Source organism: Papaver somniferum, chromosome 5 (genome assembly GCF_003573695.1).
Source record: "Papaver somniferum cultivar HN1 chromosome 5, ASM357369v1, whole genome shotgun sequence".
Lineage (NCBI taxonomy): Eukaryota > Viridiplantae > Streptophyta > Magnoliopsida > Ranunculales > Papaveraceae > Papaver > Papaver somniferum.
This window is the reverse complement of record NC_039362.1, coordinates 172,849,941-172,862,213: the sequence shown is the minus strand read 5'-3', so window position 1 is coordinate 172,862,213 and position 12,273 is coordinate 172,849,941. Positions and strand designations below refer to the sequence as shown.

Genomic DNA, 12,273 nt, shown 5'->3' with positions numbered 1-12,273 from the left:
CAAGTAAACATGCAAAATAATGATCATCAAGACAGAACGAAGACAACCACGTAAAGCTTATCCAGAATGATGTATCAGATGATGTCAGCTTAATCACGAGTAAAGTGTGAAGTTTCGTGCGATAGTAAAGAAGTCGTGCGTCAATGATAAAGTCTACGCGACATTGACACACGTCAGATCCGAAATTAGGGGCTTTATTAGTTGTCATCCACTATGTAAAGTGGAAATTGAATTATTGTCCTTGCTTTTGATGGGCCTCTACAAATATCCTTGAGGAGCTTTATAAATATCCCTGATGACATTATTGAAATTATTTTGGTAAACATATATTTCATTATTCCGTGTTTAGCCTTCCTGTCTCACCTTCTTCTTCTTCCCCTCTAATAACAGAAATAAAACTTATCGCTCCCACCACCACCATCTTCATCGTTCCCACCATCACCACGATTTTTGTCGCCACCACCACTAGCAACGTCATCTCTATCGTCTTATATGTGAAAATTAGATTATACATCAGTAAAGTTTCAGATCTGATTGGAAACCACCTCCACCACCAATACTTCCATCGATCCCAACTCCAATCCAACACCAACTCCAAATTCTGCATCACTTCTTAGTCACTAATCAATTTGCTCCAACACCGACGGTTCATTCAGATATGGAACATTTTGAAATCCAGAACGCTGGTTGAATTTTGATTTCATCCATCTCCATCTCTTTGTAATTTGTAAGTAATTTCATTTAATTAATATGTTCACCATCACGATCTGTTTTTTAACATTTCAATTTTTAGCAATTGAGTTGTTTCTTATAAGTCATTTTGTGAAAATTGTTGATTATAAGGTAGTTGTTTGGAGCATTAGTGTTAGTACTTGTTAGTGGGTGGAGGTGGAACATGTGGAATTGGTAAGTTGGTGGACTACCGTGTAGAGGGTGGAGTTTGGAGATGGAGCGATGATTTATTCTCTTAGGTTTCTTCAGGCGCACATGGTTATGAACCCCAATTGACGATGCAACTAGCAGAGCCTTGGTATACTCAAGCTTTATCAGGTTTCCTCGCTTTCCCTCTCTTACACGCACATGTTCATGAGGGCTGGGATCAATTTCCGTTGTTGATCCATTTATAGGATCAATTTTTGTTGTTGACCCATTTTTATTATGGGATCAACTATGGTTGTTGATCCATTTATGGGATCAATTCCTGTTATTGACCCAATTTTTTATGGGATCAACTACTGTTGTTGATCCTTTCAACTCCTATTGTTGACAATATTTTCTTGAATAAGTATAATCATGCTTGTAGTTTAAATTATGTGAATTTCTTCCAATGTTGAACTGGTGGTGTAATGGCAGCATGACTGACTTCATGTCAGATGATGCGTGTTCGATTCACGCCAAGTTCACTCCATTTACATGGATCAACTTTCATTGTTGATCAAATTTAGGGGATCAACTACCATTGTTGATCCCTTAAATTGGATAAACTTCTACTGTTGATTCTTTTTTTTTTGATCAACTACCATTGTTGATCCCCAAAATTGGATCAACTTCTACTATTGGTTATATTTTTATTTGGATCAACTACTGTTGTTGATAAAAAATATCTGAACCAGTGGTGGCGGCCGCGGCGGCGGAGGACTTGTGGTGGTAGCGGGTACGTACTAGTGATGGTGGAGGAATGGTGGTGGTGTAATGGTGGTGGTGAAGGAGTGATGGTGGCGGTTGGTAGGTGGTGGTTGTTGAACGGTGGTGGTGGAATGGTAGTTGAATGTTGGTGGTGGTGGTGCTATGTTTGTGGTGAAGTGGTAGATGAAGAAATTTGTTTTACTTTGAAATAAATAAAAATATTATATAGGTGAGAGTATCAAGGTAATCTAATATTAAATGGTTAAGATTATTAAAAAGTAGGGACATATTATTGTGGTATAAGGATATATTTATTGGGTTTCAAAAGTAAGGACATATAAATAATGTACTCCTATATAAGGAGCCGAGCGACCTTGTGTAACGGAGAGATCTTTTCCATAGCTTAGACAAGATATTTAGGAGAGAGAAAGATTATTTGGAAAACAAGTTAGGGTTTCTTCATCACTTTGTATTCAATTTGAAGATCTTAATGAATATTCTTGTGATTCTTATGCAGATTACTTAGATTGTTCTACATATTTTATCAAGGGTGTGGTTGTGAGATTTCTCACAACTACAGGTAACCTAGCCAAGGGAGCCGAAGCGGATGAGAGGCTGAGATTGTGTCACAAGGGTTTTTTTTTTTTTTTTTCTTCTTGGATTACCCTCCGGACTCTGTAAATCCTTAGTGGTTAACTGGTTATGTAGATCCGTGAATGACATATTGTTTTTTTAAAGTCTGGTTTTGTTTAGCAATGTTCATTGAATTTCTATATATATTGATTGCATTTTGTTCAAGGTAAACCGTGCTCTGTTTTTCCCATGCCTTCTTCCCGTGATGAAGAATGATGGCCTAAAAATATATCAATCTCTCTTTCCTGTTTTAGGTCAGCCGATGGGATATTGTACACTTTTGTTATAGACTGTACAAGAGTCTAATTAGCCCTCAAAGAACTGAGGAGTCCATTCACTATCTAAGCTCTAAAACAGATTATCACATTGTTGGTTGTTGAATCAAGCTTCTGTACATTTTACAGTTGCATATGAGGACAGTTCACAAAAACTTTGTTTCTCTCTAGAAACAAAAATAAACAAAAGAAGCCGTTCTGCTGAAAGCAGACACTGTACCTAACTAGCTAGTTAGCTTATCCCAAGATTCCCAACACACACTGATCAAAACAATCAAATACGCTTGAGCTCTGACCCTAGGCGGCAGCACAGGTTTGAGTGCTTCGTCTGTTCGTCATGCTTGTAAAAATGTTGTATCACATCTACCTGATCTGACATAACTGCTTATCTCCTAATATCTCACATATATATCAAAAGTTGGAGTGCTCTGACAGGAGTCACGCCTTCAGTTAATTAACAAACCAAAGAAATAACTGGCCATCATAAGCCCGGTCTCCCTCTCTCTTCTAGTGTTTGTTCTAATGCTTGGAGTGACGATTCAATCTGGCACAACACCTTTGTTTATCAATATATATATGATTATGTCTGTCACTTTTTAGTCAAGCTAGCAACTGGCTGCAACAACTTTTCGGCTTGAAATTTTACCACGCATGTCGATGCCAGGATCATTCATATTCCTAATATTACTGATGAAAGAATATTGCGAGTTCTGACTTTTCCGTGGATTGACTTGCTGTTGTTGTTGTTGCTGTTGATGTTGCTGGTGGGATTTTATTTTTTGAGACCACGTCGCCGTTGTAGGCCTGATAAGCTTGGTCTTGTTAGATGACAGATGATTATCAAATTGTACACAGAATAGAGCAGAAACAGGTCTGTGATCTGAGAATCTTGACTCCCCTCTCATATAAAACATCTGTTCCACTCCTTCACCTTTCCACAGTATCCTATCGCACCTGTTCCATTGGAAAAAATTATATTCAGGTAATTATTATTCAATTTTCTCGATTACAACTAATTTTATGAAAAAAAAGAAAAGAAGAAAGAACATGCGTGTAATTTATTACCTAATGATCTACAGCTAATTAACCTCTCCAATAATCTAACTAATTAAACAGTAGTAGCTGTTTATATGCTAAACTAAAGGCTTGAGCATGTGCTCACGACGAACCGAATAATAATCATCAGTGTTTGTGAGACTACTTTAATCAACTTGGACTGATCACGGATGATGTCCAACTAAAGGGGAACTGAAGGAACCTTCCTGGTTCTGTTAGAAAGTTATAAATTAACTAGTTTCCCGACATTAATCAGAGTAGTGCAGAGAGCGTGCGCACTAAAAGCTATACACTAATAATAAACTAATGATACCCAACTGTTTTTTCTTCTTATGGTAATAAAAAATTTCTTGTTCAGTGACATATCCATGTTCCATGTCTAATATTTTGCATCTAGTTGAGATGTCCTTCTGTTTTTTTTTATTATTTTTTTTATGATACTAATTAATAGAAAAATCAAGTTAAGCAAGGATCGAAATTGGCTAGCGATTATGTACCAGGCAGGAGTGCGTCGTTTATCTTTAGATTTGGAGGTAGTACTGTTTTGTGGTAGAACGTAGCGGTCCGAATTGTTTAAGTATTTGTAGGTTGGTGCGAAATGTATCCTTCCTTCTTCCCACCCTTGAAATATTCGTCCTGCTTTTTGCTCAATTCTTAGCTGAACCATAATAAATACCGAATTCAACGAAACTGTTAGCCGATTGATTAAATTTATTTTGGATTTTGTATTCATAAACATACTAATTTGTCTTGTTTCTAACCTGATCTTTTTCTAAAAGAGTTTGCCAGTCATTTTGCTCTAGTGATTCAAGAGTGTCAACGCAACCAGGTGACGAGAGTCGGTAGTTTAAATCCCCAAGCCAAATAATTTTACTGCAAATCCAATATAACGATCATCTCAATCAACACTTGGAATCATATTCGTAATCTCAAAGTTTAATACATAAAAGTAAATACAGTAAGTGCATAAACTAAAGAAAAACTTACTCATGACGCAAGATGTTATCGGGCGAAATTTCGTTTTCAAGTTTACGCGAACTAAGAAATCTCGTCTTCTTTAATATTTCCATAACATCAGAATTTCTTCTAACTTCATCACCTTCTTTTTCACCAGATGTCAAATGGGTGCAAACGAAACAAAACGAGGTCCGATACAGCGTCATACTTATTGAAATTGAACCCTGAATTAAGACGCAGAAAACAAGCAACCGTTCATGCAAAGCGATTGAGACAGTTAATAAAAAGTGTGGTCTTAGACCTAAACAGCGTGGTCTTTACCGTCAAGCAAATGAAATATGTGTGGAATGGTTGCTAAAATTACCTTATTACCGAGATAACCCATGATGCCTCTACCAACACAAGCAACCTTCAAATTACTAGCATGCTGATAAAGATCGGTACGAACCCATACACATAAAAATATCCCAACCATTTGCTTGCTTGCAGCCAAACAATAACGATCACCCATCGAACGATTACTCCCAAACCTAGTCGATAATCCAGCTGGTGGAGTAGGTGAACCTTCAAAACTTGTATTTGAACTTGAAGTAGAATTTGATGAAAAATCATAAGGTTCATAAAATAAGTCGTCAATTTCTAAGTCATGGTCCATGGATAATAAGTCAGAGAAACTGGTTCTGGGTTTAGTCCGCTGATTAGGAGAAGTAGAAGAAGACTGTAGTTGTTGCTTCAGAGTGATCAGTTCTGATGTTTCTTGTTGTTTAGAAGTATCATTATTATAACTTTCTAGAATTTCAGTGTCTTTTTCATCTGTATTGTTCAAAGCTTGACGTATAAGGGATAGCCACTTGGTTGCAGGACCGTTATCTTCTGCACCGAATACATTCCCTGCATTTAATGGGACAATTTCTTGAAACCTGTATGGACAAAGAAAGTAAAAGAATTAGTACTTATTCAGTCAAATTTACAAGGTTTCCTAAATCGATTTTGGGACCGGCTTGGCTACCTAAATCAACAACATTCAGGGTACAAGGTAGGTTTTGGAGATATAATGTATACGTACCCAAGAACATAAATATCAGCCGGAGAATTTGTACACAGCCAATCTTTAATGTTTAATCCTTTATGTGGTGATTTCCCTCCTACGTTCCATGTCCCTACAAACAACCTGTTCACCGAAAGAAAATAAAATAAAATCTGATTAATTTCTACTCCTTTTCTCACGAAAGCACAACTAAAAAGTTTATCAACTTTATGCCAATTAATAAAAATGAAACCTAAATTATCAACAACAAAAATAATTAAGATTGCCATCATTTGGAAAAAAGGTGAGATTTGATGTGTAAAGATGATTGTCATCCAGCTATTGTATTTTAGTTACCTTTGGTTAAGATCATCGGTGGCTGTGGATGTTTCTTGTTCAAATGGTCTTGGTCTTTTTAGACTTTCCGACGATTCGACTTCCCATCCTGACCATAATACAATATGAATACTATCAAACCTCAAAAATACATCAATAATCTAATGTTTGTTAATCAGGTCGAGTAAGCCATTGTGTATACCTTTAGAGATGTCTCTTGGAAACATAACATATTTATCCCCATCTGAACAACTCTTCCTTCTCATTTCGTTTGTACCCGCTGTTGTTCCTGCACAAAATACAATAAACAAAACTGTCAGAAATTTCAGATTGAAAAGATAACAGATTTTGTTAATTAGAGTAACAGAAAAAAAAAATTAACTAACAAGTAATTAGTAACCTTTTGTTGTATAATCAGAATGAAACTCATCGGATCTAGTCTTCATATTCAACCATTTTCTCACAATTGTTTTAGGCCATGAAGATGACTATATTGAAGAAAAGAAAAGAAACCAATACTTGTGTTAGTTCGTATCACTTGAAGATCTGCTACAGCCAAAGAATGAAAATGAAAAGTTACCCCAAAACATTCATATCTACATACCCTTTGATTTGTACCGAATTCTTGCCTCATCTCATCAACTTTGGGAAAGATCACTGAACACATAAAAAAAAAGAAGAGTAAAAGATTAATTCAAGAATCCTAAACAAAATCTTCGTCTCTCCAAATGTAAGCCGATTCTACAGACCTCTGTTAATCACAGAATCAATAATAAAAAAAAAGGACATTTCAATTCGTTTCCAATCAATACAATTATCAAAAAATCAAAATTAGTTCACACAAAGGAAACCCATGAATTAAAGAACAGAGAGACTTGCACAGAGAAAATCCATGAACTTCGGTACACTACCACCACCACCACCAGTTCTATCATTACTGAAAGTATTGTCATTAGCGTAGTTATTTATAGAAGGAAGATCATAAAAAGAAGAAGAGTTCATGAATTGATGATTTGTTGAATTTGAACTTGAACATGAGATATTTGGATATTCAACCAAAATAGTCATCGAATGTGGAGATTTTATTATACTATGATTATCGATTTGAAGATGATCAAAATAGTTTGAGAGATGTAAGATAATAAAAGAAACAGAGGATTTAATTAAGTTCTTGGGTTTTATTATATGAAAATATGTGTTGATTTTGATATGTGAATTGCATATAATGAAGGGTGAGAGCGCAGGTGGTGGTGCTGTAGTGGAGATGAAGTGACATTTACATCGCTAGCTAGGCTTGATCAATCATACCACGGAAATCAAGATTCTAACAACCAGACAAATCACAAAAATCCAACTCAAATATCATTCTTCCCATTCCTTCATGGCACATCTAGCTTAATAAGAATTCAAGTCACAAAAAGTTCACATTTTTTTTCCTGCAAAAAGATAGAAAAGACTTACAGCAGCAGAAGATTGATTTGAGTAGTCGTCTGTGTATAAAGAGAGAGAGATAGTGCTCAAATCGCACAAAAACAGAAATATGAAATTCTGATTCTTTCTTTCTTTTTCTTCTTCTTCTTCTTGTTCTCTCTAGCTAGCTAGCTAGTTATATATAGCTTGTCACTAATGCTGCTCTTGTATGTTGGATTAACGGTTTCATTTATTACCACGTGGCAGCACACTAAAAAGTTACCGGTTCCATGTTATTTACGCATTTTTCTTATTTTTCAATTTTGTTTTGTTTCCAAAATGGAAAATGATGGACGGTTGTGGGTTACTTTACTTTTGCGGATTTTACAAGTGTCAATGCAGGAGCCGTTTAAGTACATTTTGAACGGTATCATATGATTTCACATCTCAGATTGGCTGCGAATGATAGCCGTTAGTTAAAACGTCAGATATCACATCAGGTTCTTCTTTTGAAAATACAGGATTGACCCTATGTTAATTTTCTCTTTTATCCAGCTCGTTGTAATCACTCTTAATCTCAAGATCCTTCTGCCACTTGAAAGCAAACATTTTTCTAACCACTGTAGACGCTCTTAAGGTTGTAGTGGTTTTTTCTTTAATGCTACAGTATTGAGTGCAATCTATTAACATGTTAAATTTTTGTTTCCGGAAAAAAAATACCTTTATTTTTTCATTTTAATCTAAAAATAGGTCAAATTGAAAAATAAATAAAATGAAAGTAATACTTTTCCAGAAACGGAGTGAATATATTGCGTTCGTCATTATTAGACTTGTGGAATTTACAGTCATATATGGCTTAGTATCCTACTCCCTAATGCTAAAAATCTTGTACTAGATTATTATTGATGATAAATATCTTGTTCTGGTGACAAAAACTGCACCTTGACATCTAATGACTAGTCACGAACTTGTCCACAAAGACCGCAGGACAACCAAAACAATGTATGCAGTTATGAGCTACGGACCACCACCACTCATATTTCTCTCTTACAATGGCCCACGGTATATATGCATGAGATTATATAGGCTTGGAATTTTGACGGACGCAAAACCTAATTAAACCCAATCATTGACTTGTGTTGTGAGTCTCTGTGAGATCATCTTGTGTCCTAACTTTTTAAGTACATGTTTATTTTGTGATTATTTTCATGTCCTTTCAGTATCCAAACCGAAGACTCAATCAGATCCACTAAAATATAACTTGGAAAGTTTTGAACTAATATTCGGCACCTGTTATTGTTGTTGAATGGATGGTCCTCTTTCGTCCGTTTGTATGTCTGAAGATGTTGCTGCTTTTTCTTCTGTCCTTGCCTGGTTGTTGGTGGATATGATGCCAGTAGTAAATGAATACCGAATAGCGCCTCTCAATCTGGTATTTGTTAGTGGTTATAGCTAATTCGTGTTTTTTTTTTATTTTTTTTTGGTTTGAAAATGGTTAATTTGCGTTTCGTCTACGGAAGATTACAAGGGAACAAGAGGCACTGCCCACAGAACACATTGTTCATTCCTGTGATTAAGCTTCTCTAAGGCTAAGTTTTATATGGTTTTATGATGACTTTGCAAGTCTCTCTTCTTCTTTTTTTTTGCATAAATATGTAACTTCGCCAGTCTATTAGCCACAAGTGTACGACATTAGACTTTAAGTAAAATATAATAAAATGTGCCAGTTTTATTCTTTTGCAAAAAAGCTCCCTGCATGTGCAAGTCCCAACAGGACTTTGTCTTAAGTTCTACTCTAGCTACTCATGTGTCCGAACGAGCTTGCAAGGGTTTTGCAGGCTTGGCTGAAGCTTCAGAACTATTTCCGCCATTTAAAAAAGACATGCTTTTTTTTAAAGACAGGCTTGCAGTGTTTCAAGACTACTGCTTTGCAATATCGGGGACCACATTGGTTGTTTTTTTATTTTTAACTAAATTAATTATTTATTAATAATATGATTCCGGTGAATTTTCTTTGCCGTGGTTAAGAGGTGAATAAAGCTATCTTCCTAGAACTTCTGGCCCCATCTACAATGTATAGACCAATAGGAATCATTCGTTTTTTTCACACCACCAATCTTGCGTATTTTCGATCCCACTTCTCTTTCTTTATTCTGGATCTTAGGTTTTCCAAAGATTTTTGTTATAGGGAAAGCTGATTTGTTTAGAGGGAAAGCTAAAATTGTTTGACTTCGGTATATTTCTTTTGACTTTGGATCATTAAAGGGAGGAGTAAAAAATTGTCTTTCCCCCTAACAAAACACCAAATTTTACGGTTCTGTCCTCGACTTAATCTAATCCTGTATTTGTGTACAACCTTAAACCTAAACCATTTTCATGATTAAACCTGATCGTTCTTTCCCCCCACAAAGTTTTCACAACAACATGAACCACGAAGATGCCAATTGGAGCGAATATATATCAATCACATAAAAAGAAAATCGATTTTTGTTGCACAGACGACCTTTCAATACCGTCCATATCGAACCTTCTGTCCGATGTTGCTTATCTTCATCCATGGTAATGAGCCTTTTTTTAGATGCTCCTTTCGATCCTAAAATGAATAAGATAAGAGAAACATAGCAGCAGTCATAATTTAATAAGTATCCAAGCAGGAAATGTACAAACATATAACACTAAAAAACAAAAGTATGATTTAATAATAGCACTTCCATATCCATGTTCGCTTAACTTATCAGTAACACTCAGACAACAAACTGAATCAACGTAAAAAAAAAATAGCACTTCCATATCCATGTTCAACATGATAGAATGAAACAATCCATTGACCGAAACGAATAACCACATAGTTCTTTCCCTATGCAGCATCATAACAGTAGACATCCAACCATTTCAGGATCAGTACAATGCATTTGAGTAGTCAAATCCTTAGCGGATGTAGACCAGGTCTTTCCCCAATACGTTCATAGCTATGTATACTGAAATCTCAACAGTACCATGGAGTTTCCTCAGAACAGGTCTTGTCAAAGGGTGCAATTCCGCATAATGACAAGGCATTAGATGAATCAGAACAAACAACGAGCAACTGAAATGCAGTATTCTTAATTTCTTTTGATGGGAAATAACTGCACCCAACAACAACTAAGCAGCTATACTTATTTAAACAAAGAGGGAGAAATTAGATTCATCATTTATGAATCAAACAATCTTCTTCTCAAACTTTAAGGTGGAGGGCGGGTGACTGAATAATGACGGTGAAGACTCCTTTCGAAATGTTTTCCGTTGAGATGCTGCTGCGATGGTGCAGTGGGTGATTTGGCCATATAAAAAGTATCACTTTTTCTGAAACGAAGCGAAAGTATCATTTTTCCTGAAACGGGACTTGAAAGTATCACTTTTTCTGAAACGGAAAATTAGTAGATCCATAAACCAAAATATGGTTATATGATGTGTTATGCATCCTTTATGGTGGTTTGCATAATGGTTATGCATTCAATTTTCGAGAATTGTGCCTGAAATGAAAGTATCATTTTTCTTGAAACGGAGTGAGTACATCGTTTTATTAGTTGCAACGGAAAATTAGTTGATACATAAACCAAAATGTTGCTACATAAAGTATCATGTATCGTTTGTGGTGGTTTGCATAATGGATATACATTTAATTTTCAAAAATTGTGCCTAAAGTGATAAATACCTCCGAATTTTTCGTAAAAACTCTAAATTTGATATTGTTGTTTGTACTTGTTGCGTAGAGTTTTTAAATAACCTTTCGAACGAGATAAAATTTGTAAAATTCCAAAGCACGGATTTTTAAATATGTTATATTAAAGTTTAATTTCCAATTATATTCCTGAAAAGATAGGATGGATAAGGAGTTATACTAATTGGACTAAAAGGGAGGGATTGGTTTTTCGGTCTTAACCATTTCAAATCTTTTTGTGTCAATTAATCACTTAGATTTTACAAAAAAAACTGGTCATATAAATTAGGTCCTCCCTCGCTTCGCTCGGTCGGCCCAACAATACAAGCAAATCTTTTTGGTTAATTGTTTATGTATGGTTCAACTTATGTTTTTTCTCGATAAGAAGGAATTTTTAATGTATACTGGCGAAACCAAATTGTTATGTTATCCTGCAACAATACTAGCAAATATGATTGAATTTTTGCACTGGAAAAGTGTCAAAAATTTAACTGTTTAAGATTAATCTGATTATAAAAACATTTTTGGTAATAAATATGATTGAATTTCTGCATTGTAACAACATGTCTTTTCTGAGGAAAACAATCCTTTAAAATAATATAAGATTCTGATGAAAAAATGCTTCCAGAAAAAAGAAATGTACCCGGCGATTGAGACATGAAAATCATACCATCTGATTCGGATGAGAGTGGAAGTAAAAGAAATTCCTAATCCAAATTAAATTATTAATTATCAGATTCTGCTATTAATTAATTTATTTTAGTTTTGTTGACTACTTTGCTGCCTATTTTGAATCACAAGGTATTCACAAGAACCAGGAAATACTTTTCTCAGCAAAATATCTAGGCTCGTGCAACGCACGGGCGCAAAAACTAGTTTAATAAAAAAGAACTAGATACAATTAGTCAAGAAGATCCTTGTCAGACAAGAAACTTGTCGGAAGCCGAGCAACAAGCTGGGCTCCAACACCTTTTTGTACTACTACACAACCTATGAAATAAGAAATCATCTACTCGAACATTAGCAGTATGGCTGGCCATGTAGTTGCGTAGTCGTTTAATAAATATTATAGTATCGTCTCCAAGCTCGCCGGGAGTTGTAAAGGCCAAAGCGCCAAATCCGTACCCCTGTGATGTGCACTTTTCCAAATATTTGGAATTTTTGCGAGCAACAACATCCTTGATAGCATGACACGACTCCAATGAATGAATTCCACCTCAGTAAAAGGCGAAACAATCGTCATTTGTTTTGAA

At 35.4% G+C, this 12,273-nt stretch overlaps 1 protein-coding gene and 1 long non-coding RNA gene across 4 annotated transcripts; one reads left to right on the top strand and one right to left on the bottom strand.

Annotated features, from left to right (window-relative positions):
• The first annotated feature begins 368 nt into the window (after window positions 1–368).
• On the top strand, window positions 369–2,491 carry LOC113283676. 2 transcript variants are annotated; one of them, XR_003327575.1, is made up of 3 exons: window positions 369–727; window positions 844–1,050; window positions 2,144–2,491. It is a non-coding gene; the product is annotated as an uncharacterized LOC113283676 (long non-coding RNA). The 2 variants fall into 2 exon arrangements; XR_003327576.1 differs by lacking the exon at window positions 2,144–2,491 and adding an exon at window positions 1,614–1,678.
• A 141-nt stretch (window positions 2,492–2,632) lies between these two features.
• Window positions 2,633–7,511, bottom strand: LOC113283675 (type I inositol polyphosphate 5-phosphatase 8-like). Of its 2 annotated transcripts, XM_026533002.1 has the most exons (11): window positions 7,372–7,511; window positions 6,515–6,567; window positions 6,311–6,398; window positions 6,113–6,199; window positions 5,932–6,019; window positions 5,614–5,718; window positions 4,912–5,467; window positions 4,578–4,771; window positions 4,352–4,463; window positions 4,088–4,248; window positions 2,633–3,488 (listed from the first exon to the last, which is right to left on the bottom strand). In XM_026533002.1, exons 2-11 carry the CDS (start codon window positions 6,542–6,544, stop codon window positions 3,140–3,142), a joined length of 1,770 nt encoding a protein of 589 aa, XP_026388787.1. In that variant the 5' UTR covers window positions 6,545–6,567; window positions 7,372–7,511; the 3' UTR covers window positions 2,633–3,139. The 2 variants fall into 2 exon arrangements, with proteins under 2 accessions (XP_026388787.1, XP_026388788.1); XM_026533003.1 differs by lacking the exon at window positions 6,311–6,398 and having other exon boundaries at window positions 7,372–7,467.
• Window positions 7,512–12,273: the final 4,762 nt, after the last annotated feature.

Bases quoted from the DNA above. Each gene is read 5' to 3' on its own strand.
- LOC113283675 (XM_026533002.1), bottom strand. From the start codon at position 6,544: ATGAGGCAAGAATTCGGTACAAATCAAAGG. The intron at 6,020-6,112 runs GTATACACAATG...TATTATGGTCAG, and splicing joins TCCAAGAGACATCTCTAAAG to GATGGGAAGTCGAATCGTCG. The intron at 3,489-4,087 runs GTACATAATCGC...CCAATGGAACAG, and splicing joins AAACGACGCACTCCTGCCTG to GTGCGATAGGATACTGTGGA.